This window comes from Puma concolor, chromosome B4, assembly GCF_028749965.1.
Source record: "Puma concolor isolate L17-30 chromosome B4, mPumCon1.1.hap2, whole genome shotgun sequence".
Classification (NCBI taxonomy): Eukaryota; Metazoa; Chordata; class Mammalia; order Carnivora; family Felidae; genus Puma; species Puma concolor.
Genome location: NC_141673.1, coordinates 80,035,526 through 80,054,452, shown reverse-complemented (window position 1 = coordinate 80,054,452; position 18,927 = coordinate 80,035,526). Strand labels below are relative to the sequence as shown.

The 18,927-nt window shown below is 41.2% G+C and overlaps 1 protein-coding gene and 1 long non-coding RNA gene across 5 annotated transcripts in view; one reads left to right on the top strand and one right to left on the bottom strand.

The window, feature by feature from the left end:
- TMTC1 (transmembrane O-mannosyltransferase targeting cadherins 1) overlaps positions 1–8,413 on the bottom strand; it is a 280,253-nt gene extending 271,840 nt beyond the window's left edge. For 3 of the 4 annotated variants that reach the window (XM_086713726.1, XM_086713728.1, XM_086713727.1), the window contains exon 1: positions 7,936–8,388. In XM_086713726.1, the coding sequence (XP_086569852.1) occupies positions 7,936–8,243 (308 nt within the window). In that variant the 5' untranslated portion in view covers positions 8,244–8,388. Of the gene's footprint in view, positions 1–7,935 lie in introns of all 4 variants that reach the window. The other variant, XM_086713729.1, reaches the window with a different exon arrangement.
- Positions 7,239–18,927, top strand: part of LOC147579242 (uncharacterized) — a 65,266-nt gene continuing 53,577 nt past the window's right edge. Inside the window, exons 1-2 of the long non-coding RNA XR_015253686.1 lie at positions 7,239–7,941; positions 16,312–16,461. This is a non-coding gene — a long non-coding RNA (uncharacterized LOC147579242). The remainder of the gene's footprint in view (positions 7,942–16,311; positions 16,462–18,927) is intronic.

Genomic DNA, 18,927 nt, shown 5'->3' with positions numbered 1-18,927 from the left:
TTCAATGAATCAAAGGTAATAAACTATTTTAATAGAAACTAGGTTTGAGTTTTGGACTGAGAAAGACCCTCTGAAGAGGATGAAAAGAGGCTACAGAATGGGAGGAAATATGTGCCAACCACATGGCTGACAAAGGACTTGTACCTACGATATATGAAGAGATCTCAAAATTCAACAACAACAAAAAAATCCACTTAGGAAATGGGTGAAAGACATGAAGAGACATTTTTCAAAAGAGGATATACAGAGGGCAAATAAGCACGTGAAAGTATATTTAACACCGAGAGCCATTAGGGAAATGCAAATTAAAATCACAATGAGATTATCACTGTACACCTATCAGAATGGCTACAATAAAAAAACAATGATAATGCCAAATGCTGATGAGGAGGCAAAGTAAACTGGATTACTCATACACAGTATGACAAGGTCTGGACAACAGTCTACCAGTTTCTTAAAAAACTAAATATGCAACCACCATATGACCCAGCAATTGCAATCCTGGTCATTTATCCCAAAGAAATAAAACTTATGTTCACATACAAATGTGTAAATGAATGTTTATAGCAGTTTTATTTGTGAAACAGACAAAAACTGGAAACAATCCAGATGTCCTTCGACAGGTGAATAAGTAAACAGTGCTACATCTATACAATGGAATAGTACTCAGCAATAGAAGGAATTAACTGCTGATATGCAACAATCTGAATAAACTGCAGAGAATTATGCTAAGTGCAAAAAAAAAAAGGCCAACCTCAACAAGTTACATACTAAATGATTCCACAAATAGCATTCTCAAAATGACAAAATTATAGACATGGAGAACAAATTAGTAGTGATTATGAAGTAGGGTGGGGTGTTATGAATTAGGGGGTTATTATGAATTAGGTGTTTATAATTATGATAAAGAAGCAGGAAGGATCCTTGTGATGAAACTGTTCTGTATCTTGACTAGTGGTAATGTTAGAAATCTGCATGTGACAAAACTACATAGAATTAAATACACACTCAACAAAAATAAAAATAAAAAAGAGTATATGTAAACTTGGTAAAAAGTAAATAAAAGCTGTGGATTGTATCAATATCAGTTTGCTGGTTGTGATATTATACTATAATTATGCAAGACCTTAACCCTAGAGGAAAATGGATAAATGGTATAAGAGATCTCTGTATTATTAGTTACAACTGGGGAATGTACAATTATCTCAAAATGAAAAGTTTTTTTTTTTAATTAATTTATTTATTTTTGAGGGACAGAAACAGAGCACGAGCAGGGGAGGGGCAGAGAGAGAGGGAGACACAGAATCCAAAGCAGGCTCCAGGCTCTGAGCTGTCAGCACAGAGCCTGATGCGGGGCTCAAACTCACAAGCTGTGAGATCATGACCTGAGCCAAAGTTGGACACTTAAATGACTGAGCCACCCAGGCGCCCCTCAAAATTAAAGGTTTTGTTTTGTTTTGTTTTGTTTTGTTTGTTTGTTTTTAAGGCAAAGACACTATAAGAAAATGAAACCACAGGCCAACTTTCATGATAAACACAGACGGGAAAGTCTTAAACAAAATACTAGCAAACTGAATTCAACAGCACATTAAAAGGAACCTGCACCATAATCAAGTGAGTTTTATCCCTAGGATGCAAGAATAGTTCAACATGCAAAATTCAACTAATGTTATTTACCACATTAACAAAACGGAGGCTAAATTACATGATCGTGTCTATAAATGCAAGAAAAACATCTCACAAAATTCAACACCCTTTCATGGTAAAAATTCCCAAAACTAGGTTTAGAAAGAATTTACCGCAATATAATAAAGGTCATATATAAAAAGTCCACAATTAACATCATACTCAACAGTGAAAAACTGAAAGGTTTTTCTCTAAGATCAAGAGCAAGACAAGGATGTCCACTACTGCATTTCTATTTAGGACTCTACCCAGAGCAATTAGACAAGAAAAAGAAATAAAAGGCATTTACATTTGGAAAAAAAAAAAAAAAAAAAGTAAAACTATGTTTGCAGATGACACAATCCTTTGCGTTAAACAGCCCTAAAGATACCCCCCAAAATAAAAAACTGTTAGAATACTCAAAGTCAGTAAAGTTGCAAGACACAAATCAATGTACAAGAATCAGCTGCATTTGTATCAACTATATTTCAGTTAAAAAATCAGCTGCATTTCTATATAATTATGAACTATCCAAAATTAAGAAAGCAATTCCATTTATAATAGCATCAAAAAGAATAAAATAGCACTAAAAATAGAGATGAAAAAATTGTATAATTAAAACCCTAAGTCACTAATGAAAGAAATTAAAGACACAAATAAACAGAAAGATGTCTCATGTTTACAGATCAGAAGACTTAATACTGTTAAAAAGTCCATACTACTCAAAGCCATCTATAGTCAATGTATTCCAATGTATTCCATACATTCCAATGTAGTCCATAGTCAGTGTATTCTATAGCCAATGTATTCCAATGTATTCCAATAATATCCTAGTGGCTTTTTTTTACTGAAATAGAAAAAAAAAATTCATTTGTAACTGCACAAGACCCCAAATACACAAGACAATTTTAAGAAAGAACAAAGCTTGGAAGCATCACACTTCCTAATTTCAAACTATATTACAAAGCTACAGTAATTAAAACAGTATAGTACTGGCATTAAAAGAAACATACTAGGGGCGCCTGGGTGGCTCAGTCGGTTAAGCGTCCGACTTCAGCTCAGGTCACAATCTCACGGTCCGTGAGTTCGAGCCCCGCATTGGGCTCTGGGCTGATGGCTCAGAGCCTGGAGCCTGCTTCGGATTCTGTGTCTCCCTCTCTCTCTGCCCCTCCTCCATTCGTGCTCTGTCTCTCTCAGTCTCAAAAATAAATAAACATTAAAAAAAATTAAAAACAAAAAAAAGAAACATACTAACCAATGGAAAAGAATAGAGAGGCCAGAAATTAACCTACACATATATGGTCAAAGGATCTTCAACATAAAGGCCAAGTATACACAATGGGGAAAGGATAGTCCCTCCAACAAATGGTCCTGGGAAAACTGGATATCTGCATACAAAAGAATAAGCCTGGACCTTTATCTTACATCATAGACAAAATTCAACTTGAAATGTATTAAAATTTTTAATGTAAGACCTGAAACTGTAAAACTCCCAGAAGAAAAACAGGGGCAAAACTTCATGATGTTAAGGCTTAGCAATGATTTTTTAAATATGACACCAACAGTAAAGGCAATAAAAAGAAATTAGGTAACTGGGACTATCAAACTAAAAAACCTCTGCACAGCAAAGGAAGCAATCAACAGAGTAGAAAGGCAACCCACAGAACAGGAGAAAATATTTGCAAACCATGTATCTAATATATTATTAATATCCCAATACATAAGAAACTCATACAACTCAAGGTAAAACAAAACAAAACAAATGAACAAATAATCTGATGAAAAAAAATGGGCAAAGGGCTTGAAAAGACATTTCCCCAAAAAAGACTCGGCCATAAAAAAGAATGAAATCTTGCCATTTGTGAAAACATGGATGGACCTAGAAGGTATTATCCTAAATGAAATACGTCAAGCAAAGAAAGATGAATACCATGATTTCATTTACAAGCAAAATTTAAAAAAGAAAACAATCAAGCAAACAAAAGAGAACAAAATAGAAACAGACTCACAGATACAGGAACCAAATGATTGATTACCAGAGGGGGGCTGGCTTGATTGGGGGTTAGGGGGCAGGTAAAATAGGTGGAGGGGATTAAGAAGTACAAACTTCCGGTTATAAAAGAAATATGTCATGGAGATCTCATGTACAGCCTAGGGAATCTAGCCAATCATATTGTAATAAATTTGTATAGTGACAGATGATAACTAGACTTATAGTGAGGACCATTTTATAATGTCTAAAAACATCACATGACTACTAATAGGACATTGCATGTCAATTATACTTTAAAAACAAGATATACAAATGGCCAACAAGTCCATGAAAAGATGCTTCACACCAGTAATCATGAGGGAAATGCAAATCAAAACCACAATGAGTTATCACCTAACTCACACCAATTAACTAGGTTGGATTTTATGAAGAAAAAAAAAAAGATGACAAATGTTAGCAAGGATGTAGAGTAACTGGAACCACTGTACATTACTGGTGGGAATGTAAAAGGTGTAGTTCCTATGGAGAACAGTATACAGATTCCTCAAAAAGTTAAAAATACACTTATCTTAGAATCCAGCAATCCTACCCCTGGTTATAAATCCAAAAGAATTGAAATCATGATCTTGAGATATATGCACTCCCAAGTTCACTGCAGCATTATTCATAAAAACTAAGGTATGGACACAATCTGGCTGGCCATCATCAGATGAATGGATTAAAAAAAAAAAAAGTGGTATAGGGGCACCTGGGTGGCTCAGTTAGTTAAGCCTCTGACTTCGGCTTAGGGCATGATCTCTTGGGTACGAACCCCGCGTGGGCTCTGTGCTGACAGCTCAGAGCCTGGGTCCTGCTTCAGATTCTGTGCCTCCCTCTCTCTCTGACCCTCCTCCACTCTCACTCTGTCTCTCACTCTCAAAAAAATAAACATTAAAAAAATTTTTTTTTTCGTTTATTTATTTTTGAGACAGAGAGAGACAGAACATGAACGGGGGAGGGGCAGAGAGAGAGGGAGACACAGAATCAGAAGCAGGCTCCAGGCTCCGAGCCATCAGCCCAGAGCCCGATGCAGGGCTCGAACTCCCGGACCGTGAGATCGTGACCTGGGCCGAAGTCGGACGGACGCCCAACCAACTGAGCCACCCAGGCGCCCCTAAAAAATTTTTTTAATTGTATATACATGCAATGAAGTATTATGCAGCCTTTAAAAAGAAGGAAATCTTGTCATATGCAACAACATGGCTGGACCTGGAGGACATTATGCTAAGTAAAATAAGCCAGTCACAGGACAAATACTGCATGATTATACTTATATAAGGTATCTAAAATAGTCAAAATCACGGAAATACAGAGAATAGAATTATGGCTACCAAGGGCAGGGGGAATGGAGCCCTGGAGTGTTGCTGTTCAGCAGGTCTATAGTTCCAGTTATGCAAGAGAAATGAGTGCCAGAGATCTGTTGTAAATCATTGTGCCTATAGTTAATAATATTTTATCAAGCTCTTAAAAACTGTACATGGCAAATCTTATATTATGACTTCTTACAATAAAAATAAAAAATCGTTTTGAGGGGCGCCTGGGTGGCGCAGTCGGTTAAGCGTCCGACTTCAGCCAGGTCACGATCTCGCGGTCTGTGAGTTCGAGCCCCGCGTCAGGCTCTGGGCTGATGGCTCAGAGCCTGGAGCCTGTTTCCAATTCTGTGTCTCCCTCTCTCTCTGCCCCTCCCCCGTTCATGCTCTGTCTCTCTCTGTCCCAAAAATAAATAAACGTTGAAAAAAAAAAATTTAAAAAATCGTTTTGAATTCTCAAAGATTTTTATTCAAACATTCCTACCTTAAGATATAATTAAGATAGTTTGTATGTATATTTAACAAGCCACTTTATTTTCACCAACTACCTAAAATAAAAATCATAAAAACATAATCTGTGTAGGGGCTCCTGGGTGGCTCAGTCGGTTAAGTGGCCGACTTCGGCTCAGGTCATGATCTCGTGGTCCGTGAGTTCGAGCCCCGCGTCGGGCTCTGTGCTGACAGCTCGGAGCCTGGAGCCTGTTTCAGATTCTGTGTCTCCCTCTCTCTGACCCTCCCCTGTTCATGCTCTGTCTCTCCCTGTCTCAAAAATAAATAAAACGTTAAAAAAAAATTTAAAAAAAAAAAAACAATCTGTGTAAAGTGCTTAGGCCAATGTTTGGTTCACACTGAATAGTTAATAAATGCGATTTTCTGTCCTTGCTTGCAACAATCTTTAGAGTTGGGTGGGTCTAACATCATCGATGCCAGCTCTTATACGTGCCCCTCTTTAAGCTATTGCAGAAGATGCAGTATGGAGACAGCTTCTAGGTCCTATTTAAATCCACACCTGTGAGCACAGAAAGATGAACTTTCTCTTTGAAGAGACATCTACCCCTTTCCAATTAGTGCTGTGTTGCTTTCTAGATTTGCAACTCAACCTTCTCAAAAACAAAAACAAAATAGATGCAATATACAAGGAACAATGGCATTAGACACCAATCTGCATTTTGTGACCAAAGAGTACACAGTGAGGATTTGGCCCTGGCCCTCCCAACTCTCCTTTCTCTGCCCCTGTTCCCCCAAACCCTTGCTACCATTCCTCTTCATCAATGGCCTTGCTTCATTGTCTACTTCCTTCCCCCACTCCTCTCTTTTCTGTCCTTGCCATTTCCTGCATGAATGAAAAAAACATTTTAGAAAGTCAAGAAGTGAAAACATCTTCCCCACTCTCCACCAAGTGGGCACAGGCTTTTGGCCCTGACCTTTTAAAATGGAAAATGCTCAAATCAAGACGGTCTCCATGGCTGTTACAAGCCCAGCACATCTCATGCTGTGAGCTTTCACACCTTAAATTAACCACCAACCCTCACTGTAATAAATGAAAAAGCAGGTCAATCTAGAAAGTAAACATATATATTTGTGTCATCTAAGGAGATTTTAAGAAACATTTAGAAAACTGAAAGTACGGAGCAACTCACTCAGTAGCTGACGTTATCTTTCAGCGGAACACCAAAACTGCTTCCTAAGCGGACAAATGTTTACAAAATATTCTCTCCAGATTCAAATGTGCAATTTCCTCACTCTCTTTAAAACACTGAACTTTCAATGGAAAAATTAAGTCAAAAGCCCATGAATTACTGCCAACTGCTATGGTTTCCTTTTCTAAGTCATCTGAGCCACCTGTCAAGAGACCTTGGCCTCCTGGCCAGAGGCAGGCTTTTCAAGCTGCCTATCCCGTCTCGGATGACCACTACCATAAAGACGGGTTCATATTACACCCACTGGAAAAGGCTTAAAACACTGATGATACCGAACCAATATTATTTCAAGTTTTTGTCCGACACACTGTTAAGCTTAAACACTGAGCCAAATTATAAGGGGTTGAGTCAAGCTCATGGTGTAGGAGATAGTACTCATACAAAGCCCTCCTCCCCATCCATCTGAAGCAAGCCCTCTTTTAAATTCAAGAAAATACTCCACCCTACAAAAACCTGGCGTTCTCTCGGCTCCCTTTACACTTTATTCACACCAGAAATGCTGAATCATGACTCTGAGGTTGTGAAACGAAAACTATTTCGACTGGGACACCAGGATCCCCAGAGGATCCCACGCTTCTGCATTCCTTTGCTTTGCATCTTTTAAAATCTAAATCCCGAGCCCTTCCGCAGACCAGCAGATTGGAAAGGCTTGGAGAGCAACCAAAGGCTGCGGGTCGGGGTAGAGCCTCTGCTCCCTCCTCTGCGCCTCCCCAAAACCCAAGCAGCCCTGGCAGCTCACAGCTCTCGCCTCTTCTCCGAACGCGACCCCAAAGGGACTGATCCTCTGTCTCCATCAGCGAAGCTGCCCAACAGCCTCTGAGAAATTCCCAACTTGGAAGCATTCCCACTACAGCCCCCCAGTCCGGAACTCGCTGGGCCCGCACCGTCGCACTTGACCACTGTCCGGCAGGGGTGGGGTGCGGGAGCAGCTCTACCAGCCCCGCGCCAAGTCCTTGCCCGACAGACCAGCCCGCTGAGAGCACAGACTCTTGAGAAACTCGATCCCAACTCCCAGCCCGCGCCTCCCGAACCGCCCCGGGAGCCCGGAGAAGCGGGGCCTGGGACCGCGGAGCAGAGTGGCGTGGACGGGAGGACAGGAGGGAGGCGTGGAGGGGAAGGCGCCGCAAGAAAAGGAGCGCCCCCCACGCGGGTCCCGCAACTTCGCCCAGCTCGGGCTGGGGGGTGAGGAGAAACTGCGGCGGCTGCAGGCGCGAGGTGAGGGACTCACTTGAAGGTGAGGACGCAGAGCGGTCGGTAGGACTTGTGGCTGGTGTTCTCGGCCATGCCCTTGCCCCAGAAGTCGTTGGTGAAGATGCCCCAGCGGAGGGGGGCGCCGGGCCGCACGTCGGGGTTGTTCACGATCGCCCACACGTCGTCGTGCACGAACTCGCCCTGCAGGGAGCGGCCGTAGCACAGGCAGCTCGCCCCGGCCAGCAGCGCCGCGGCCCCGGCCGGCGCGAGTCCGCAGCCCCGTCGCCGGGAGGGCGCGCGGTCCCCGCCGCCGCCGCCGCCTCGGGCACAGCCTGTCACTACCATCGCGCCGCCGCCGCCACCACCGCTGCCCTGGCAGCTCCCGGGCGTCTGGCATCCTCCCCGGCCGGGGCCCCGGCGGCGCGCCGCGGCTGCCCGGAGGTGGGCTCGGGCATGGTGCAGCGGCAGCTGGACCCGCCGCTGGCGCCCCGCGCTCCGCCGCCGCCTGCGCCGCCGAGTTGGCCCAGCTGCAAATAAACAGCAGTCCCCCCGCCTCCCCCGGCCATCGCCACCTCCTCCGCCCCACTGCGCATGCCCCGCTCGCTCTCGCCTCCACCCGCCCCCCCCTCCATCCCCGGACTAGAGCCGCCCCCCCACCCCCGTACCCCCCACCCCCGCCCGGCTCGTCTCCACACTCAGCCCCGGGCGCCCGCGTCCCCGGCCGCGAGAGTTCGCACGCAGGTGGAGCGGGGTCGCGGCGCTGGGGCGCCCGAGAGGCGGAGAAGGGGCACCGGGGTCCTGCCTGGCGCTCCGGGCCGCCCCCCAAGCATGCACCCTCACCCTCCCCCCCACCAACGAGGTTGGGGAGGGCCTCGTCTGCGGGCACCTCCGGGCCCAGGGCCAGGGCGGGCTTAGCAGGTGCGCACCCCGAAACCCCCCCCACCCTGCGCTCCGAGAGAGGGAAAAGTGGCCGCCGCCTCCCGGCAAGTTCCCGGCTTTCAGCACCCCGGACAACAGCGGCGGCGGCGCCCGGAGACACGCTCTCCCGCCCGGCGCCCGTGCTCGCGTCCCGCCGCCCTGTCCGCGCCTCCTCCCCGGGCCTTTCTGTCCCCCACCTGCCTGCGCCCCGCGCCTGCAGCCTCCGCGTGGAGGAGGCCGTGGGGGAGACGGAGCTGTCCGAAGCACCTTCCCGAAACCAAGAGAAAGGGTCTCCTGGCCGAGGGCTTCCTGCTCGCCCCGCGCAGTCTGTTCAGGGGCGCCAAGGGCTGTTTCTCTTTGCCGCCCGCCAGTTGCTCAGCTCGCACTTAGGAAAAGTCCCAGGTTCGACTTGGGGTTTGCGTCTGGGGGCTAAGTTGGTTTGTGAAACATTTCTCCTCGTTTTATTTCTTACTGAAACTCTTAAGACGATCCAGGAGATGCAGAGCATATTACTTTTTCTTCCCACCTAAGTGGATCACTTGGGTCTGATTATTTCCTGGGCTGTGGGTGTGTTTGAACTTTTCCTGATAAGTCAGTACCACTTGAAAAACAAGAAACGTGGGGGAAAAAATTAAAACGTTAAGACCTCTGGCTTTGACCCCCAATCTCCCTGTTTTTTTGAAAAGTTTTCTTTTTTTAAAAAAAATACTAATTATAATACGTAAATAAGTTAGGTATCCCAAAATGATGATTCCTAGAATTTCTCCAGGTTTGAAAAATCTGTTAACTCTTTGAGGCCCATCATTAACTTCCATTTCTGTATGTTATTGAAATTACCTGGAATTTGACACATCCAAAGAGGAAAACTTAAAATACAAAATTTGCCAAATATACCCAGCCTCCAGAAATTCTTAAAAAGTTTCATTGATCTTAAAAAAAAAAAAAAAAGGTAAAATAGAAGGCATAAATTGTTCTTATACTAACTGAGCATTTGCATGACTCTTTACTACACCAATTTATTATTTTTTAAATTTTAAGATGAGTCTGAGCAGTTGAAAATTCAGCGAATTAAGACAAACATATTCCAAATCAAGATTCATTTCATCCATTCACTTTGCTTTTTGGTGACTTGAAAATTAGTGACTGCAAAATGAAACTGAAAAACCCAAGCATTGATGTTTTTATCCTCAAGTCAAAATTGTTTGACCTCTGAGAGCTTCAATAGCCAGACCTCACATACACCTGAATCTACCGTCTCCAGCAGAGAACCCACCACAGCCATCTCCTCTTTGCCTGCCCATCAATTTAATAGAAATACTTTAAGAGGATACTTTGTGGTACAATGTGTTAAATACTAAGCTGGATAAGGAAAGTTGTTCAAAGTGTGCCTGTGTGGAATGTGTGTGTAAGATCAACACCCTAAGGTCTAACTTTCTAAGTTAACAGCTGACTAGTTGCCTTTGCTGAAATGCCTTTGCTGAAATTATACAGCCAATGTATCAATCCTTACCTATAGTTAGTAGAGGCTTTCTTTAGACAATGTCTTAATCCCAAAGAGTGACCAATAATAGATTTTTAGAGAGAGCTGACCTTTTCTCCCTCACACCACCCTTAAATTGCCCTTGTAGGAATACAGCCCTGCCCATCCCCTTCTTCTCTATGTTGTTTTCCTTTCTCGATGAAAAGAGCTATCAGAGTTCCATGACAATGGAGAGAAATGGAGAAGGACCAGAGCTGGATTCCAAAAAGGCAATGGAGAAGAGATAAAGGAAACCTCTAAGTGGGATTCCAGCTCTCTGAGCCTAGTTTCCTTAAGTTTTCCTCTACATTCAATGGCATCTCTACTCGATTTATTTTGGATGATAAATTTGGGATTAATTCACTTTAAAATACCGAGACACCTCAGGGGCGCCTGGGTGGCGCAGTCGGTTAAGCGTCCGACTTCAGCCAGGTCATGATCTCACGGTCAGTGAGTTCGAGCCCCGCGTCGGGCTCTGGGCTGATGGCTCAGAGCCTGGAGCCTGTTTCTGATTCTGTGTCTCCCTCTCTCTCTGCCCCTCCCCCGTTCATGCTCTGTCCCTCTCTGTCCCAAAAATAAATAAACGTTGAAAAAAAATAAATAAATAAAATAAAATACCGAGACACCTCAAAAGTCTTCTCAAGCACGAACCAGAAAGTAAATACTTTTTAAAACCAAATAGTTCCTCTGCTGCCCCATCACTTCCTAATTCAATATTGTTTTGTGTTACAGGAAAACAGTGTGAAAGTGGTGGTGATGTCAGAGAAAGGTTTACATTAATATGCCGTTCCATCATCCTCTGCTCCTCTCTTAAGGTGTAAAGCACTCATCTTGGCTAATAAAGGGGCCCAAAGGAAATGAGATTAAATTCTTGTTACTTAGTCACTGATTATTTTACTCAGAGCAATACTACCTTCTAAGACACCTTTTGTCCACTCAGTGCAATTTAAAACATAACTTATTACAGAAGTGCCTCTCTGAGACTCATACAGATTAAGTCACTCATGTAAATTAAAGTGGACCAAAGTCCTTAAAAAAATTAGGACAAACTAAAAATAAATCAAGGACAAGTAGGTATTTTAATAAAACACATTTCAAATTACTGCCCACTGTGCTTTTTCAGCCTAATATACACCCCGTTCAGGTACACCCTATATAAAGGGACAAATGCAATGTTACAAAAGCATAAATTCAGAAAAAGTTGATAATGTAATTTATGTTAAAAATAATTTTTTGTGGTATAATTAAACTATTACCTGTTCCTGAAGAAAATCCCGAAAAATAGAAAAAAAAGAGCAAGAAAATTACATATACTTACCCAACCACACCCTGGGCCTATGGTAGGACAGGCAACATGCACTTTAAGAAGCTGGCCAGCACCAGGGAGGACACATGTGGACAGTCTGGGGTGCCATGTGGTCTGAGGGGTGGCTGTGCCCAGACTTGGCCCAGGCTGGTAGCAGCAAATGATGGCAGCAGAAATAGCAGCCCCTGGAGAGAGGAAGGGCTCCTCAGGGAGGTAAACTGGCCTCCACTCCCATCCCCGGAATGTATCTCTGTGAATTCTGCCCAGAATTAAAATGAAAGAATATCAAAAATTATCTGTGATCTTGCACTTGCTGTCTCTCAGGCAATAAACTTTGTCAGCGAATTACTAGAAGATAAAAGCATGCATATGTACATTAAAATAAAGCATATCAAGTACTCACTAGACTTCTTCAAAGAGTTCAGAATCTCCGGTTTTGAAAACTGCTGCACCATCACAAAGCAAATACCCAGTCTTAGAAACAGACATTACATTTTAAGATTAGTGTATTCAACAGAAAAAAAGTATTTTCATATGAATGAAATTTTAATTACATATATTTTGGTTTTACACTTTAATTATATACAAATGAAAAAGGCACTCTTAGTTTCTTGTACAACCTCCACAATGTATAGGATATGTCAGGAAAAAAACCCCACTAAAATGCTGTATCAATTTACATTTAAAATTAAATTCAGGCTTACAACAAACTGATTTGTATGAAGAGTTAAAACTTTTTTAGATAAATTATCCCATCAGATTCATCAGCTCTAGACACACTATGACTTATATTTTGAAATAATTTCTCAGAAAGTTATCCTAATGTTGTCACAACCTATAAATACTCCTAACAGTTCTAGTAACAGTTGGATCAACAGAAAGATCCTTCTCAAAATTAAAAAGTATCAAAACAAAATCCTGATTCATAGCATTTACTGAATTTCATGGTGTAAAGATTCTTAGTATGGTCAATTTCATGCTACCCAAGCAACAAGTGACATCACTGAATGAATGCAGATGTCATTCAGTGGCATAGAAGTCTAACATTCTACATAATTCTCACCAGACAGATACAGTAGATATGAACACAATCAGGAGCATAGTAACAGTAAAATATAATAATTAGAAAATGATGAGTTTTGAACATTTATCTTTGTTTTTAATCTAATTTATATAATTATATGTTTATAGAACACAATTTTTTATAACAGCTGTGTTTAACAACCAACTTAACAAAACTCCTAAATACCTAACAACGAGTTTTTGTGAATGGATATGAGTTGACTCTGGCACACTCTCAGATGAAATAAGAAAATTATTAGCATCATAATTTGGAATTTGAGTGATCAGTATGGGCAGAGGCCAAGGGATCACTATACTTGTATAGTGAAGAATTAGCCTTACCTGAAGAGAGGACTGGCCTTTGCCTGGGCTACTAGGAGATAATCTTTAGGCCCCTGGAATTTCCTGACTGACAGGAGTATTTTTGTTTTGCCTAGGGCTTTGGCCACAGTACAGTCTAACAATGTAGTTTATGGCAGGAACTTTGGGTCGCACGATATCAGCTCTGATTTCTGGGGATTTTAGCCTGACCTCTGGGAGAGGCTGACAACTAAAGTCAGTCATGCAGGCAGTATGTGATGAGCCCCAATAAAAACTCTGGACACCAAGGGCCCAGGTGAGTTTTGCTGGCTGACAATACTCTGGGCATATTATCACACATTAATGCCAGGACAGAGACATGTCCTTGACTTCATGGAGAGAAGACAATGGCCATTCTGTGTTTGGTACTTCTGGACTCTGCCCTGGGCACTTCTTTCCTTGGCTGATTTTCATCTATATCCTTTTTCTGTAATAATCCTTAACTGTGAGTATAACAGTTTTCAGTGAATTCATTAAATCGTTCCAGAAGATTATCAACACAGGGTGGTTTGGCGAACCCCCTAAACTTGCAATTAGTGTCAGATGTGGGGTCATTCTTATGAAGACTGTGTCTAAATGCTCCTTAATACTATTTTTCTGCTTTAAAATTTTTCTGTAATACAAAATTTTTTTCTCTTAACTGGATAGCTATCCTCCAAGAAGAATGGAAGAAACAATAGGCATCCTCAAAGCTATTATATTAAGCTTCCTTCTTTTTCCCTATTTAAAGTCTTCAGGAAAGGCTACAAAAGTAAAACAAAACTAAGCTAAAATGAAGAAAGGAAGGAAGGAAGGATGGAAGGGAGGTAGGGAGAGAAGGAGGGAGGAGAAGGCAAGGGGAGGGGAGGGGTGGGAAGGGAAGGGAAGGGAAGGGAGATGATAGATTGGGAGAGAGGGAAGAAGGAATAAAGGAAACCTTAAAAACCTAGAGCCACTGCATAAATGCAGCTGAGGAGTTAACTTCAGAAACTCATGTGTGATTGTCAGTTTGTAGATGATGAAGCTCAAAACTAAGGACTATTTTTGGGGTGCCTGGATGGCTCAGTCAGTTCATTGTCCAACTCTTGGTTTCGGATCAGGTCATGATCTCACAGTTCATGAGTCTGAGCCCAGTGTCAGACTCTGTGCTGACAGTGCAGAGCCTGTTTGGGATTCTCTTCCTCTGCCCCTCCTGTGCGCTCTCTCTCTTAAAATAAATACATAAAAACTTTTAAAAAATGACTATTTTAAAAAGAAATAATAATGAGAAAAATATGAATGCTTGGTTGGTCTACATAAAATATTAGTCATCAATATTGTTTTTTGTCCTATGCCATACAACAATACTTTGTTTTAATATATTTGTGTCACATTTCTGTTTTATTGAAATATAAAAATTATTTTGGTAAGAAATTCCCCACCTCACAGATGGTCCTGAGGTCCATTCCCCACCTTTCCTTATAAAGTCTGGGGGCAGCCAAAATTAGTACACTCGGGGCATAAGGAACCTAATAAAATACCTGCCAAAAGCCAATGACATTGCCTGCATCCTGTATTATTAAAGAAATTGGAGAACCTACCATGCCAGTTTTTCTTTGTCAAAAAGTAAAGATTATATCTGGAGATAAATAATTTCCCTTGAGAAATAACACTCTCCTATCTTTTCTCACTGTGCTGCTAAGTCTTATTTCTTGGCCTATTTTTCCATATGTGAGACAATCCAGGGGGCTACAAGTGAATTATTGCAGGATCCACTGAAGCTTACAAGAAAGAAAGAAGAAAGAAAGAAAGAAAGAAAGAAAGAAAGAGGAAGAAAGAAAGAGAAAGAAAGAAAGAAAGAAAGAAAGAAAGAAAGAAAGAAAGAGAGAGAGAGAGGAAGAAAGAAAGAAAAAGAGAAAGAAAGAAAGAAAGAAAGAAAGAAAGAAAGAAAGAAAGAAAGAAAGGGAGGGAGAAAGAAAGAAAGAAAAGAAAGAAAATGTCTTTCAGATTTTATTTTTGGTCATGTTTCTATGAATGAGACAGTCAGGGGATTTTTGTTGTGGTGGTGATGGTTGGTGGTAGTGGTTGTTTTTTAAATAATTTTATGTCTTTGCACATCTTGGATTAGGGCTGAATATTGTGGCCTTTCCAGTTAGACAGAAGACAAAGTAGAAACAGATCTTGCTTTATAGTCTGATTCACAGACTCTTTTTCTTTCATTTCCCATTTGTTCAGTCATTTCCTTCTTTCCCTCTAAAGTAGTTGGAGGGATCAGGAGAGCATTTTATCCATTTGACAACCTTTTCCCAAGAGAATGAGCATTATACCTACCTTCTAAGAATCAGAGTGCCTTGTAATGCTGTTATTGCGTTATTGCTGACCTAAATTCGTATTTATGGAAACACCCCAATTTTATTTTATTTTTCCTTCATACTTGGCCCAAAATTCAGATCACAATTACTGAGAGGTGGTGTCATGAGACACAGGGATGGCAAACCCACAAAACATGTTCTAAACCCTCTTCCTTTCTATGCTTATAAAGATCTTGACTAATCAACTGTCATTGTCTTGCATATCCACTCCACACGCCATCTTAGAATCTTTCTCAACACAGCTCTCCAGACTGCCACTTTCTATGGATAGATTGGCCCTTGAGTCAAAACCCCTTACCAGTGGAAAATAGCTACTGAGTGGCATGGTACTAAAACAGTAATGCTTTCCATAAACATAGAAGTTTATCATTACAAAGTTTTCATATACATGAATATGAACATATATGTATATATAAATCTCATGTAAAATAAATATATTTAAATTTTTAACTTTAGATGTGATCACTTCTATTTGAATAAATTTTTAAGCAGGTCTAATAAGAGTATACCTTTTGTATCTGGGGGTACTTTTTAGGAGGTTTCCGTAAGAATGTTCATTGTTCTCAAATATATTACCAGATGAGTGAAAATTACCACACAAGAATTGAATTGCCATATTAGAGTTTTTCTACAAATAAGATGCCTACAACATTTGAAAAATCCAGAAAAACTACTATTAAGAGTCATTTATAAAGAAAGTCAATAATTTGGGCACAAATATAGTCTTAGCTATAATTTATCATCACTAAAATTAATGCTGAGTTTTGTTGTCTGCCCCCAAATTAAAGATAACTTGTTCATGAATAAAGGAGGATTTTATTTAATCTATGTTCGTTAGATGGAGCCAAATTTTGGTAGTCCAATGTCCTATACTTGTTTCTGAACTAACTGCTCTATTTTGCTTCCAATGGTTTATAGCCAAGGAATGCACAGAGCACGGGCCCCTCTCTGCCCGATCACCACTAGACGGAGTCCCGGTTTCCTAACCTGTGAAAGTACCTCGGAGGGCAAGTGTGAAGATTGTGTGAGCTGAGTCAAGAGCTTCGAAGACTGCCTGACACATAGTAGGTATGCTCAATAGAAGTATAGCTTTGATAAAAGATGGTGATGGTGGTGATGATTTTTCTCCACCTCTTTTTTCTTTTTTCTCAGTAATTTTCTTGTTACTTCTATTTCTTTCCATTATGGAAAACCTGCTTTTAAGTAATACTTGGATATCTGCTTCCCAATTCCTGACCATTCATTCAGTCAGTCACTCACTCATTTATTCATTCATTCTGGGAATGTGGCTATCAGCCTAACCTAGATTTAGGACGACCATACTCTATTTTGCTCACCGTCATCTCACTGCAGTTGTGGGACTGAGACTAGAAACCTTCTCAGTTCCTGATGCCAGCGAATGCCTCAGTTGCCAGTGAGTCCCCCAGCTGTTCTGCTGTTTCTAATTTGACTGCCAGGATCAAATTGCTTCTCAAAGAAACTTTAATAATATTTCTTCCCAGAACTTTAACCTTTAACATCACATGACGTAAATTTTTAACAATTACTTCATGGGACATTTTTCATATTTCCCCATGGTTACAAAAGAATTACTAGCAAAGTTATTGGGCTATTTTATCATGAATATTTATCCCTTTCCTCGATCTGCTTTTAAAACATTTTTTTTAAGATTTCCTTATGAAGGTGAGTTTATGCTGAAAATAAACTAGCAAAAAAAAAAAAAAAAAAAGGAAGGTGTGAAAATACCTGCTTTTCCAAGGATATTCCTTTCCTAGGATTTTCAAGGAAATCTTGGGTTCCCTTCCTTTAAAGCTGTAGGTCTGGAGCTTAAGCTCCTTTGCTCTAATGTTGTAACTCTAGGGTAGGAGAGAGTGACCAGATATCCTGGAGAAAACAAGAATGTCTAATGTTGTAACTCTAGGGTAGGAGAGAGTGAACAGATATCCTGGAGAAAACAAGAATGTCATCTGTATTTAAAAAAAAAAAAAAAAAAAAGTGAGAGGCAAACCTGGATGGCTCAGTTGTTTAAAAGTCTGACTTCGGCTCAGGTGGTGATCTCACCTTTTGTGAGTTCAAGCCCCCTGTTGGGCTCTGTGCTGACAGCTCAGAGCCTGGAGCCTGCTTCAGCCTTTCCCTCCCCCCCCCCCCCCACGTGCTTTCTCTCTCTCTCAAAAATAAACAAACTTAAAAAACATTTCTTTTTAAGTGAGAAACTTTGCCTCCCTATAATAGGGAACAAGATGATTTCAACCAATCCTCCTTCAGAGGATATGTAGACAATCAGATTAAACAACATTTGCTTCATAACACCAGATTATGAAGAACCAGGCCAGGAGAAGATAAAGGGTGAGCCCAGCATTTGGGACCCTTTTTGCCTCAGGGATGAGTGAGAGGCTGAGCACATCATTGACACCCTGGAGGCACCAGGAAGAATAAAACACTTAGAATCCAAGTTCCACCCTAAGAGTAGGTGTCCTGGTAACCCAATCTTTACATAGGGGTGAGACTCTGAAGAAGGCATCCTACAAATAAAGAGGAACTGGAAGTTGCCACCGCTTCTAATTCCAGCCCCACTTTCTGGGATCTGGATCATCCCAGTAAAGGTGAAAGAAAGACTTTTACTAGCAAAACTGGAAAGAGTTTATCACTGGAAAACCAGTACAAAAGAAAATTCTAACAGATAGTTTTTCTGACAGGATGAAAATGATTCCAGATGAAAGTATAGAGGGAGAAAAAAAATGCAATTTAAATGGTAAATATGGTGATATGTGATTAAATCTAGTCGAAACTGCATGCTTGCAAATCTATAGAGACAGAAAGTAGATTACTGGTTGCCAGGGGCTGGGGAGAGGGGGAATGGAGAGGACTACTAATGAGCACAGGATTCCTTCTTAGAGGCATGAAAATGTCCTAAAATGATATTGTGGTGATACTTGCACAATTCTGGGAGTACACTAAAATCTATCGAGTTGTATACTTTATAAAGGTGAACGGGATGGTATATAAATTATCTGTCAGTGAAGCTTTTTGAAAAAAGAACAGAAAAATGTATGACATCAACAGCATGTAAATTGAGAGGCTACGTGGACTTGAAGTGTTCCGAAACATTGAATTGTCTGGGAAGACGACAAATTAGGAATTAGTCCTTAGGCTTTGCAATGATGTTTTATGCACATGCTATGGGTGTGTTGAATCATTTTTCAAACAACACACACACACACACACACACACATTTTTTAAAAAGAATGACAGGCAACAAAGTCAAAAGGATTAACACCAACATACACTCCACTTTTCCAGTCAATTCCTCCTTAAAGAACCCAAACAAAACAGTGATAAAGTTTGCAAACAGAGAATGGGAAGATAAATTTTCTCTTGTGTTTTCTTCCTAAAATGGTATATGTAAGATAAGCGTAAAATGTGAAGAGTAAACCATATGAATAAACTTAGTAAACACAATAGGTACAATCACCTCAGACAGTGAAAATGTGAAGATTTAAATAATACAACTGGCTTAGGGAAGACTAGGACTTA